Source organism: Caenorhabditis briggsae (genome assembly GCF_000004555.2).
Source record: "Caenorhabditis briggsae complete genome, chrIV, whole genome shotgun sequence".
Classification (NCBI taxonomy): domain Eukaryota; kingdom Metazoa; phylum Nematoda; class Chromadorea; order Rhabditida; family Rhabditidae; genus Caenorhabditis; species Caenorhabditis briggsae.
Window position 1 is genome coordinate 15,819,098 of NC_013487.2, and position 14,075 is coordinate 15,833,172.

Sequence of the window (14,075 nt, forward strand, 5' to 3'; positions counted from 1 at the left end):
ATACAAATTCCCGCCTTTTCTCAATTGTTTTTCTTTTTTTTTCGAAAAAAAAAGAAAACGACGAACCATTGTTCTGTCTATTTCATATTACTACTGAAACTATATAATTACTATTGTCTGAAAATTTGAAAAAAAAACCTGAAACCTGGCTGAAAATTATGGTCACTTTTGTGGTATGGTTTTGAAGTTCCGAATTTCTAGTTTAAAAACGGTTCTAGAGCTATTTTGACCTGAAAAATTGATTTTTGAGCTTTATTTTGGTCTAGAATTACTTTAAAACCAGAAACCTCGAGTTTTCCAAATTCCACAAAATTTGGTTGAATTTTTAGATTTTTTTAAAATTCGAAATTTCTAGTTCTAAGAATGGTTCTAGTGTAATTTTGAGTTGAAAAATTGATTTTTGAGCTCAATTTTAGTCTAGAACCACTCTGAAACGAGAAACCTCGGGTTTTTCAAATTTCAAAAAATTTCAAAAAACAATTATTTTTTGGAATTTTTCGATTTTTTTCTAAATTCCGAATTTCTAGTTTTAAACATGGTTCTAGAGTTATTTTGAGCTGAAAAACTGATTTTCAAGCTTTATTCTAATCTAGAATCACTCTGAAATGAGAAAAATCAAGTTTTTCCAATTCCTAAAAATTTCAAAAAATTTATATTTTTTTGAATTTTTCGATTTTTCTGAAATTCGAAATTTCTAGTTTTAAAAACGGTTCTAGAGTTATTTTGAGTTGAAAAATTGATTTTTGAGCTTATTTTTAGACAAGAATCAGTCTGAAACGAGAAATTCGAGCTTTTCAATTTCCTAAAAATTTAGTTTTAAAAAATGAATTTTTCGATTTTTTTTTGAAATTCGAAGTTTCTAGTTTTAAACATGGTTCTAGAGTTATTTTGAGTTGAAAAATTGATTTTTTAGCTCTATTTCACTCTAGATTTACCGTAAAATGGTTGAATTGTAATTTTCTGAAATTTCAGGAAATTTCAAAAAAAAATTTTTGAATTTCTTAATTTTCGTTTTTCAAAGCAATATCAGTTCTAACCAATCAATTATCTTTAAAATCACTGTTTTCTCATAAAAACCATAAAACTTTGATTTCAAATTTTCGAAATGTTTTCTTCTTCGAAATTTCCAAAAAATCTGAAAATTCTGAAATTTTAAAATTATCTGAAATAATGTATCTTTAGTCCGCCTTCCACATGGACAGCCTAATTGTACCAACCACGCCGGAGCCGCATCTTTTAAGTCATGGTGAGCTTTTTTTTTTTGAAAATCTGATATTTTAAAATCTGGAAAATGTTTTGGCTGAAATTATTTTTAGATTGCTGAAAATGAACAAGTGGCCTAGATGTACTGATTTCTAGGCCATCAGGTAAATAAAATCCAAAAATTCAAAAAAAAATTTTTTTCAAAAATTTTAAATTTTCAGGAAATACAACCACAGAGTTATGGGAAGTGATACTAGTCGCCTCGTGTCCCATCATTTTTATCATTTTCCTCTGTCTGTGTGTCGTTTGTCTGGTTGTCCGCAGTTATGAGAGACGTAAGTTATTTGAATGTTACCGTAAACCCTCTCTAATAGAACACCATCAAGCCATTAAATTTGAACTCATATATCTCACTTCTTTCAAAAGATATCAAAAAGTGGTTAACTAGTAAAATGTTTATCATGATATCAGCAACATTTTAATAATGAAACACTTTTTGATAACTTTTATAGGAGCCGAGATATATAAGCTCAAAGTTGACGATTGTTTTATCACTGGCTAGACTGACTTTGATACTGACTAACTTTGAACTCATATATCTCCATTCTTGTGAGAGATATCAAAAAGTAGTCAACTGATAAAATATTGCTGATATCATGATAAACATTTTATTAGTAAACTACTTTTTGATATCTCTTGCAGAAAATGAGGTACACAAGCTCAAAGTTCAAAAAAATTCTTTAAAAAATTCTAAATTTTTTTTTTTCAATTTCCGATTTTTTTTTTCTGTGATTTTGTGACTTTTTCGATATCATATGACATAAATCTTCTAGAATCTTTTCTGTGTTTTCTCTTCTTCTTATCAGAATTTGCCCAATTAGACGCCGGTTTTCCGGTCCAAAAGTCGAAAAAAAAACAATTTTCTCTGCTTTTTCCCTTTTTCTCTATTTCTCTAATTTTTAAAAAATTATCTTTCTTTATCAATGAAATCAAAGAAAATTGGGTTCAAAGTTTGAAAAATGATTTTTTTAAAGATCTGAAATCTTCAGCCAGCCTACCTACTGTAGAGCACCTTCGTGCGTCTGCGTCTTGTTCCACATCTCAAATTGCATCGATTTTGCGTCAGCTACCGCCTCCGCCAAAATATGATATTGGTAAGGATTACTGTAGTTAAATTTTAAAATTTTTAAAAATAAAAAAAAATTTAAAAATTTCAGAAATTCAAGAAATTCGAAATCGGTCAAAATCACTGAAATTTGGGTTCAAAATGTCTGAAATTCATGAGAAATTCTAATTTCACAGATTTTTGGGCATGAAATTCTTTAAAATTCGCTAAAACTAGAACAAATGGTCAAAAACGGACAAAAGAGGCGGTACATAATTTATGGTCCATCAACACTCTAATAGAACGCCACCCGAATCGTCGGTCAAAGTGGTCCGTATGGCGTTCTATTGGTGTGTTTACGCTATGAACCCCGAAATTTGGGTTTCTAGGCCATCCAGACCTAATTTTCAATGCTAAATTCAAATTTTCTGTTTAATTTCCAGCATTTTGAACCTAAACATGACCAACATTGGGAAATTTCAAATTTTGGAGCATTTTGAAAATTCAGTTTTTTCAAAATTTTTGGTTTTCCACAAAACTCAAAATTATCACAAACACATTCAAACTATGTTCAAATTAACCAAAATTTTATGTGAATTTTGAATCTGAAATTGAATTTCCAGTTTGACTGCCTAGAAATCCAAAAATTTGGGGTTTTCTAGGCCACCAATCTCCAAATTTGGGCTATCATTTCCTCTTGTTCCAGAATTGTGTGGTTGCATTCATCAGATTCTGTATTTTGTTCATTATTTCATGTCTTATCAATCACTTATCACCAAAAAAATATCACCTCATTTGTAAAACAATTTCTGATGCAATTCTTCAAAAAAATCATTAGTGCCACTGGAAGACAACTTTTACGATTTCAGGGAAACCCCCATTGAATTACTGATAAGAGACGCGGGGGTGTCTAAGAATGATGCACTTGAAATGTAAATTACACTGAAAGTTTTAGTGATAACAGAGTTGCGGAAAACATAATTTTTCAAGGAAATACAACTTTTTTCTACATAGCCTGTAACATAGGAAATAAGTTTCCAAAAATAAAATCGGGTGCAGAAGTCGAGTGATTGCATGATAAAAAAATCTGAAAAATCTGAAATTCTGATAAAATTCTGGAAATTTGGCGAAAAAGCAATTCGGAAGCCAAAAAAGAGTGTCAAAATTATCCAAAATTGACTAAACCCCAAATGTTGAGATTGGTGGCCCTCTCTAATAGAACGCCACCCGGATTGTTCACTTCGAGCCTGTATATCTCACTTATTTTGAAAGATATCAAAACGTTGTCAACTGATAAAATGATTATCATGATATTATAAACATTTTATTAGTTAATCACTTTTTGATATCCCTTACAGAAAATGAGATACATAGGCTCAAATTTGACGATGATTCGGGTGACGTTCAATTAGAGTGTTTACGACATTTTAATTTCTAGGTCACTATATTTAAAAATGAATGATATTTTCGGATTTTTCACAAAGTTTGCGTTGTTTTACACATTGGATTAGCTAATTTCCGACAATTTTAACTTTGTTTGAAAATTTTCGAAAAATTGATTTTTTTGGATTTTCGAATTTTTTGAAATTTTGAAAAACTTTGAAATTCTTTGAAACTGATCGTGTTTAGGCTCAAAATGATGATGATAAAACGCCAAAAAATCACATTTTAATACTTCAAATAGTTTGGGTGGTCTGAAAACCCAAAATGTGGATATCTAGGCCACCAACCGCCTTTTTTAGTCTTTTTTAAGTTCTGAAATCCTTTGGACCTCTAAAATTGGTCAGATTTTGTCATTTTTATACTCAAAATTATTGTAAAATTTACGACAAATTAAAATTAGCTAATTTCAAACAGTTCGGATAGCTTAAAAATCCAAAATTTGGGTTTCTAGGCCGCCACACTCATTTTTGGTTCATTTTGGGTCCCAGGACCCCTATTACCCTGAAAAATGGTCAGAATTTGGTCATTTTGAGTTTAAAGTGATTGAAAAAACATACAAAATTCGAATTCAATCGTCTCAAAATAGTTTAGGTGACCTCAAAATACATAATTTGGATTTCTAGGCCACCTCTCTCAGTTTTGGCCTTTTTTAACTTCTAGGACCATTTCGAACCCTCAAAATAATCAAATTTTGTCGTTTTTAGGCTTAAAATTGCCAGAAAAACAATTTCAAAATCATTAAAGGCCACCAATTTCGTTTTTAGCCGTTATTAACTATTATTTAACTTCTAAGATCCTTTGAACCCTTAAAAATGATGATAATGTGGTGGATTTCAGGTCTAAAATGACCAGAATTTTATGATAAATTTGAAATAAAATCACAACTCAATGAAAATCTATGTCTACGGACTTATTTTGCAGCCGTAACATCTGTCGACGCACCTCCACCGCTCTACACCGACATTGGCAAAGACCTGGGACCATTCGGATTCCGAACGACGCCTTCTGGCGCCCGACCCGTCGGAATTCATAGAAGCTTCCAGAATCAACATCATCTGACGACGCCTACAGTACAACCATTGAATATACAGTATTTGTATCCGCCAAAATATGAGGTGAGCAATTTTTCAAAAATTATTTCAATTGTCATTCTAAAAAAAAAGTTTTTTGGTCCCTAAAAACTTCTTTTTTTTTGAAAAAAATGTCAAAAGTTCTTAAAGAATATAAGAAAATACTAAATTATTCATTCTCATATACTTCTTCCTCCTACGCTAGCTCAAAAGTTCAAATTTTTGAATTCTCAAAAAAAATGTTTTTTTCAAAAATTAATTTTCCCTCTAATTATCTTAATTAGGCTCTTAACTTTCAATTTTTTGGATTTTTTTTTCAATTTTTTTCCATAAAAGTACATCTGTCTCCAGATGTTTCTTGTTTCGGAGAAGTTCCTAGAATTTATAAAAATTGCAAACTCTAGCATTTATAATTATAGAAATTGAGGAAGAAGAAGCTCACACGATGTGTGAGCTCTTATTATAGACAGGAGCCTGACTTTTAAAAATGTCAGAATTTTTAAATTATAGTTCCTGGAAAATTTTTTGAAATTAAAAAAAAATTAAAATTTTTTTTTTTAAATTTCAATAATACATTTTCAGAGTAAAACTAAGGTCTAAAATTATTAGAAAACAGTTTTAGAACGTTTAGAAAATCTGAAAATCCAAAAAAAAAAATTTTTTTTCGAAAATTATTTTTTTTCAAAATTTTCAGCCAAAAAATGTTTTTTTTCCAGGCCACAATTTCCTCACCTGAAACCAAAATCTTGCCACCATCATCTGAAACTACAGTAACCCGAAACACTTCTCGCGTTGAACACGTCGTTGTGGAAATCGGAGGCGCCACCACGTCATCTGAAAGCTGAAAATCTGAAAATCTGAAATTTGTTGCCTCTCATACTCATATCATTTTCCCCCGGGTCCATTTAAACCAATTTTTATCATTAAAATTTTTGAAAAAAAAAACAAAACAGGTATTTTTTAATTTTTTGTAATTTTTCAATTTTTTAAAGACAATCTAGCTAAATTAGCTGAAATTTTGAGTATTTTTTGTGTTGTTATAGCTTTAATTTTCTCTAATAAATGAAATTTTTCTATTTGCTCTTAAAATTCCAAATAAAATTCGAAAAACTTTTTTTTTTCGAACAGGTGAAATTATTTAATTTTTTGTCCCAAATTCTATAGAATTAGCATGTCTGGACTATTGTTTTTTGATATTTTAATTATGCCAGTTCTTTGAAAATTTGTAATTTAAAAAAATATATGAAGTTTTGAATCTGTACCTTGTCTATGAACAAAGTTATGACCCCTAAAGCTCTAACCGCGTAGCTTGGTTGGTTTTTGGTTTATAACTTTGTTTGTAGGCAAGATACAGTGACCCAAATAATATTATTTTGTAGTTTTCTTCTTGTTCTACCGTATCCAATTTAGTTAATTTAAAAATATAAATTTTGAAGAAAGTTATGGGCTTAATAGCTAGCTGAAGGTTTGAAGCATATTAAGGTAAATGCCTACTATTAGGCTTAGGCTTAAGCTCTATAACTTTGGTCATAAACAAGATACAGTAATCCAATTAATATTCGTTTGTAGTTTTTTTTTTGTTCTATTGTATCCAATTTAGATGACTTAAAAATATAAATTATGAAAGAAGTTATGGGCCCTAGTTGAAGTTGGCTTAGGAAGGTTAAGCTTAGGCTTAAGCTCTATAACTTTGGTCATAAACAAGATACAGTAAGACAACTAGTATCGCTTTGTAGTGCTCTTCAAATTCTATCATATTTATGTTAATTGATTCAAAAATATCCATTCTGAAACGAATTAAGACAGGGCCCGTTTTCATCATAAAGCCTGTAATAGAAGAGACCTCACACAATAAAGGTCGAGCTCAATTATCTTGGGCCCGAATGAAAGATATAAAAAAGCCTTGAAAATTTCCGTAAACTGGGGCCCGGGCTTTGGCGGGCCGGCCCGGAATTTTACAAGTATGTAAAAAAGTAATCAACTGATAAAACTGATAAAACGTGAAAATGTCCCTGTGAGACCATTGAAACAAAAAAAAAGATCCCTGGGATCTTCAAAGACTACATCAACGTGGCAGCATTTTCTTGCTGGTGTAATTAATAGATTTATGTTATTACAATACGCTCCGGGAGGGTGGTCTAGGCGACCACACTACATACAAATCGGCTGTTTCGTTGATCAAGGATCCACAGGTGGATAGGGACTATAGTTTAGGGGGACATCGAGTACGGTAAGGATCATAACATGGGATATAAGGTTTTTATACCCTGTCAAAGATAATTTTGTCGTTTTAATGACTCTAGAGCTCAGCCTTAAACCAGTTTCCAGCTACACATCTAGTTCAAAAGAGCCTACCGGCCACTCGACTGCGTAGCTTTGCCTCTGAGTGAGTTATTATTGATTAACTCTAATTAAAGGTATACGACTGTGTAGCCCTTCTTAAAAGCTACAAAACAAACTTAAGATCAATTGAAACCAATAAGTTTGAGATGAGTTACAAGCCAAAGATGGCGTGAAGCATGTTTTCAACTGACGGTGTTGATCACTGGATAGCTCATAACTAAGCCCGAAATTGGAATTTCTTAATGATTTGAAAAGCAACGTGTAGAACATAAAAAGATCTACGAAATGATATAAAATTTAACTATATTTGAAAGCCGAACCTTGCCAAGGGAACCTTATAACGCACGAGTCAGCGCTATCCTGACATCGATTATGCTACCCGCATGGTTAGGGTTAATTCTCCATACTTCCAATATAACCGAATTTTATATCATTCTGAATATTTTATCACGCTCTACATTTTACTCTCTGAAGTTTGAAGAAACTTCAATTTTTAAACGAGTCATGGGTCGGTCAGCGTTAAACAACGCCTATCTAAAAATCCCAAAAATCAAACTAATTTTATGTTTTCCTGCGACACATGTTTGAGCGAAATTTCGGAAATTGCAATGTAATTTATCGTTTCCACCGGTTTTGGCGGCGGCTTGGCGCACACCAATTAAAGGCGCAAGGAGTTTCCGGCCGCCGCGGGTCCCGCAGCGAAGTAGACCTCCAGGAGCAGCGCCGCGCGTTCGTTCGTCATTCTACGAACTGTGTAGACCCACCCACCCACCCGGGGAAAGGAAGTATAAGGAAGGGATAAAGAGAGTATTATTAATCTGATTTCAGAAGGGCACAAAGCAGCGTTCTTTGAGAGTCTGGTTGAGGAGGCGGAAAGGGCTGGTCTGATGCATCTGGTGGATTCTCTCGGAAAAGCACCAATTGAAGCTAGAGCAGTATCGACGATGAAAGCGTAGGCGGGGGAGAACCAGAGAAGAATCAATTGGTCCAAAAGTTTACCGGCATCGCTGTCAGAAGAGCACAGGTTCACTCTGTACTTGGTGGATAGAGCGATGTCAGCTGGGAGTAGTTCATTAGCAAAAGCAGCTGCCGCTTTCAAGCTGGCAAACGACGGTCTGTCTCCATTCGCCAGTCAACTAGTGTCCGATGTCATCAAGGCACAAAGAAGAAAAGAGAGCGAATCTCGTGCACAGCCGACACAAGTGAGCGTGAATACTGTATCGAAGATCGTGGATATGGTTCAAGATGACGAGAAATCGGAGAGGAATGCGTTGGTTGTGACACTTTCGTTTTATGGTCTTTTGAGAGCTGAAGAGGCTTCGATGTTGAAGTGGTCGGACGTCCATCAGTCAGGAAATATGCTGAAGTTGAAGATAAGGAGGGCCAAAAACGATCAATTAGCTAGAGGAAGAGAGACGTTCTGTGATTGACCGGAGGGATCTAAAAGAGATTGTCTGCTTAAAAGATTCCGAGCACGTGCATCGATGAGACCCGGATTGGATTTTGTCTTCCAAAATATCCTAAACGGAACCAAGCTGACGCCGTCAGCGATTTCAGGAATTGCCAAGGATACGCTAGCGGCTGCTGGAGTATCCGCGACACACCATTCACTCAGACGAGGACGTGCCAACCATCTTCAGCAGTCTGGAGTGGATTTCCAAGCTATTAAGGAGACTGGTCGGTGGAGGTCAGACGCCGGACTGCGATGTTATTTGAGCGATTCTCCGAGAGCTCAAGGATTCACAGTGACGGAGTTGGGGGATGAAGTTGGAGGATGAAAATGGGAGATTCCGATGACGATGGACCACCAGTTTTGCAGAAGGAAGTATAATAATAATATGTTCGTTCGTTGCATTCTTTTTCCTTCCCCCCTACCTTCTTTCTGCCCCCTTCTCAATATTCAAAATTGTTGCTTAATTGCTATCTTAACTAATTTGTTTGTTTTAGGTCATTATCTTAAAATCCTGTATAATCAAGATAGTCAAATCCCAGCGTATATCTTTAGTTCATTAATTCAATTGTGACTAGTTTTTAATTGTTGTGTTCTACTTACCCCCAGTACCAATACTTACCAATACGAGTATACTGTACAATCACGTGTATTATCATTACGAGTTTGTAACTTTCAAGCTTAAGCTTCAGCTTACACCTCTAAAAATGGCAAAAATAAATACTCAAATATAGCAAGTCTGTGTTCTACTAATCCTTTTTTGCTCAGGGGGAGCAAGGAAAACAGATTCCCTCGAAACGTTAGGCGAGAGGGAATTAAGTTTTATATCATTTTGTAGAACTTTTCAAGCCCTACGTTTCTATATCAGATTCATATGAAAATATTGATTTTGAAGAAAGTTGTGGGTCGATCAGTGTCCGGTGTATGCATTCGTCACATAGGGATGGTCTCAAGCGGCAACTGTTTTAATCATTCGAATTTTATATCATTTTGTAGGACTTTGAAAATCCTACATTTCTAAATAAATTTCACACAAAAACATTAATTTTGAATAAAGTTACCATGGAATTTACCATCTGGGATCGCACAAATCACACTTTGGCTTGTAGCTCCTCTCAAAATTGTCAGTTTTCCTTGGTCTAAAGTTTATTTTGTAGATTTCAAGAAGAGCTACGCAGTTATATAAAAATCAATCAATTTTAGTTAGCCAAGCCTTAGTTAGAGACTGCTTAAATTTCGATTTTCGATTCTAAAAAACGACGGAAATTGCTTGAAAAGTCTGGAAAGAATTCACAAGAGAATCACATGATTTTCAGCCAAATTTCAGTGTTTTCTTATCAAAAAGTGATCGTTCTTTTTAGAATGTTTTAATATTCGAATTGATAAGAATTTATGGGAAAAATTGTATATATTTTGGGACAAATTTCAGAATGTGAGGTAACAATTCCACTGGAAAAATTCTTTAATTTAAGAACAAATGCATTCAGGGGTCCCAATTTTTTGAATTGAAAAATTATAATAATCCAGTAAAATGTTTTTTTTCTTCAAAATTTCAAAAAGTGATTTTTTAAAAACACTTTAAAGGTTTTTTCCCGTTGACATCACTCTGAAATTTTAGGCGTTCTTTAGGAAAAGTCTACGACATATACAAAAGGCTGAAATTTTCTGATTAAATAGAATTTCAAAAAAGTTCCTTTGACATTTTTTGTCAGAAAAATTCGAAAAATTCAAATTTTGAAAGTTTTGAAGACTCTGTAAATGTTTCTGATGTGTGATTCTGATTTTTTCAGAAGAAGTTGGACAAACCGACACACAGAAGGATCACCTGATTTTTCAAAAAGGGAGGATTTGAAGAAATGGAAATTTTCAAAATTTCGAAAAAAATTGCTTTGAAACAATCTGAAATTCGAAGATTCTTGGAATTTAAATATTTCAAAAATTGAAATTCCGAAAATCCGAAATCCTGAAAATTTAAAATTATAAAAATCCGAGTTTCTGAGAATCTCAAAATCTGAAAATTCCAAAATTTCTGAAATTCTGTGTTTCAAAAATTTGAGATTTAGAGATTTTAAAATTCCGAGAAAATCTGAGAGTCTAAAAATTCTGAAATTCTGAAAATTTGAAATCCAAAAATCAGAGTTTTTGAAATTTGGAAAATCGGAAATTTAATAAATCGGAGGTTCTGAAAATATGAGAATCTATAGTTCTGAAATTCTGGATTTCAGACTTTTCTAATATTCTAAAATTCTGAAAAGCGAATTTCTAAAATTCAGAAATTCAGGAAATCTGAAAATCTGTAATTATTGAAAATCCGAAATTTGAAAGTTCTGGGATTCTGGAAGTTTTGAAATTCAAAAATTTTGATTTTCTGGAAATATGAGATTCTGAAAATCTGAAAAGTTTGGGAAATTCAGAAGTTCCGAATTTCTATAATTATGAATTTCTGAAATCCTGAAAATCTGAAAATCTGAAAATTCCAAAATTTCCGAAATTCTGGGTTTCAAAAATCTGAGATTTTGAGATTTTGAAATTCCGAGATAATCTGAAAATCTATAAATTCTGAAATTCTGAATTCTGAAATTCTGAAATTCTGAAAATCCAAAAACTGAAATTCTGAAATTCTAAAAACTGATATTTGCGTTTCAGAAGTTCTACAACCCTAAAGTCTGAAATTCCGAATCTCCGAAAAATATATATTTTTCAAATTTATCAAAATCTAAAAGAAGTTCATTCCTCCATTTCTAAAACTTCCTCATTTCCCACTTTCTTCATTAATTAATCTTCAAAACATAAAGTTTATATATCCATTCAATTTTCAAAAAATTTGAAAATTTTGAGAATTATTTCTTCCGGAATTTTCGAAAAAGGAGGGAATATACGAAGCACATCACGACATTTTAAATGTAATTAAGGCGATAATTAAAGGGTCACAGAACTAAAGAATAGAGAAAATATGCACTAAAAATAGAGAACACTTGAAAGGAAATAGGCGGGAAATTTGAAATATTCAAATTTCAGAAATTCAAAAATTCAGAAATTCAGAAATTCAGAAATTCCAGGAAATTCAGAAATTCAAAAATTCAGAAATTCAAAAATTCAAAAATTCAGAAATTCAGAAATTCAGAAATTCAGAAATTCAAAAATTCAGAAATTCAGAAATTCAGAAATTCAGAAATTCAGAAATTCAGAAATTCAGAAATTCAGAAATTCAGAAATTCAGAAATTCAAAAATTCAGAAATTCAAAAATTCAGAAATTCAGAAATTCAGAAATTCAGAAATTCAGAAATTCAGAAATTCAGAAATTCAGAAATTCAGAAATTCAGAAATTCAGAAATTCAGAAATTCAGAAATTCAGAAATTCAAAAATTCCAAAAATTCAGAAATTCAGAAATTCAGAAATTCAAAAATTCAGAAATTCAGAAATTCAAAAATTCAGAAATTCAGAAATTCAGAAATTCAAAAATTCAGAAATTCAGAAATTCCAAAAATTCAGAAATTCAAAAATTCAGAAATTCAAAAATTCAGAAATTCAGAAATTCAGAAATTCAGAAATTCAGAAAAATCCAAAAATCTAAATAAAATAAAATAATTCAAATTAGTTTGGACCAGATCTCTGAAATCCAGACCTACAATTTTCATTAAATTAACCCTAATTGACCCAAAAGTAACATCAGTTTGCCCTTTTTCAGATCCAATATAAACAATGGAGCCAAAAAGGAAAAATGTGACAATTACAATTTTTTTTTCAATTTTCAGAAATTTTGAATTTTTGAAAATCTGGAATCTTTTATTGGAATTTACTGAATAAGTCAAGATTCCTTAAAACCCTTGAACCCTTTTTTTTCAAAAAATTCAAAAAAAATTCATTTCCGGGTAATTTGACCTGGACCCGGATCCCGGGTCAAGCGATCTATTCTAGTTCCTTTTTGACAAAATGACAATGACATCATTGTCATTTTGTCATTTAGAACAACCCGGAAGGACCAGAAAGCGATAAACTAAAAAAAAAAATTTTTGTCACAAAAGGTTGAGACGAGACAATTAGGTTAAAGGGTAATTAGTGGGGGAGGGGGGAGAGAGAGTCGTGGGGTAATTAAATATTATTTTTTATGAGTTTAGGAACGGCTGTGGTCCCTTTTAGCAAAGAGAAAAATGACGTAAATTGTTGACGTTTTTAATTGGATAAAAATTGAAAAATTGGAAATTTCAAAAATTGAATTTGAAACTAGGACATCATGGATTAAGCTGAATGAGTTTGCGGAGGTGATAATGGATCAAAAAACAAAAATATTAAAATTGAGTAAAACTGAAAAAATCTGAAAAAAACTTTTTCAGAATTTTTTTTTGAAAACTACCGTATCTTTGTCAATTTTTATTGAAAGTTAACAATTTTGATATTTTTGAATTTGGCTCGTTCAGAGCTTCAAAATGAGTATAATCATGACTATGCTCTGCCCACTTTGATTTATCAGGCGCGTCGCGGTCGGCGCGTCGCGTATCTTAGTGAAATTTCCAAATGGGCGAAGCCTAGTCGTGTTTAGGCTCATTTTAAAGCTTAAAACGTGAGTAATTCGAAAATATAACAATTTTTGGGTTTGGACGAAAATTGACCGAAATACGTCTTATAGTAGAAATTTACAAAAATCAAATTTCTCAAAAAATCTCAAAATTCAAAATCATTCTTGTTTTTTTTTTCAAAAATGAAATTCAATAATTTCAAGCTTTTTTGAAATTTCTCCTTTTTTTCCCTAATTACCCCCAATTAACAAAAATTAATGTTCCAAAAAATTTCAGACAACTTTTCCCAAAAAAAAAAGCGCATTTTTAAAGATCTCAAAAACCTTAAAATCCCAAAAATCTCATCATAATGATAATATAAATCAGTGCCTTTCAATTTAAAAGTCAACAAGCTCCGCCCCCTCTCACCCCCAAATTGAATATTCCCCAGGAAAAGTGGGCGGAGCCGGAAAGCAGCTCAAAACGAGAGAGAGAGTGTTAGAGAAGAAGAGACGCAGAGAGAGAGAGAGAGAAAAATGGAGGGGGAGGAGGATCTATGAGAACATTGAGCCCATTCTCACACATCATTTTTCATTATTCAATTTTTCAAAAAAAGAAATTTTTTGAAAAAAAAAATTTTTAATCCAAATGAACTACAACACCCGACTACTTATACAGCTATTTGAAATTTCTGTTATGGTAGGTTACTGTAGTTTCTCGGAAATTTTGAAATGTTTCGATTTTTCGAGAATTCCCATATTTTCGGATCTTGTGTAGACCATTTTTCGACTATTCTGGAACATTTCAAAGCTGAAATATTGAAAAATCTGGAAGTTTCAGATAAAAAAAGTTCTGAAATTTTCAAATTTTTCAAAATTCTCAAAATTTCAGCTCTAGAGTGTCCTAGAATAGTCTAAAAATGGTCTACACAAAAATCAAAAAAGTTTGCCACCGAGTGGAATC

General features: G+C 32.3%; 2 protein-coding genes across 2 annotated transcripts; both read left to right on the forward strand.

The window, feature by feature from the left end:
* Positions 1-1,194: 1,194 nt before the first annotated feature.
* Positions 1,195-5,306, forward strand: CBG13959 (the record flags this gene model as incomplete). Its single annotated transcript, XM_045236295.1, has 4 exons — positions 1,195-1,246; positions 2,253-2,357; positions 4,673-4,866; positions 5,241-5,306. The coding sequence occupies 4 exons, from the start codon at positions 1,195-1,197 to the stop codon at positions 5,304-5,306; spliced, it is 417 nt and encodes a 138-aa protein (XP_045095289.1).
* Positions 5,307-8,216: 2,910 nt separating this feature from the next.
* On the forward strand, positions 8,217-8,594 carry CBG13957 (the record flags this gene model as incomplete). Its single annotated transcript, XM_002634797.1, has 1 exon — positions 8,217-8,594. The coding sequence occupies one exon, from the start codon at positions 8,217-8,219 to the stop codon at positions 8,592-8,594; it is 378 nt and encodes a 125-aa protein (XP_002634843.1).
* Between the last annotated feature and the right edge of the window lie 5,481 nt (positions 8,595-14,075).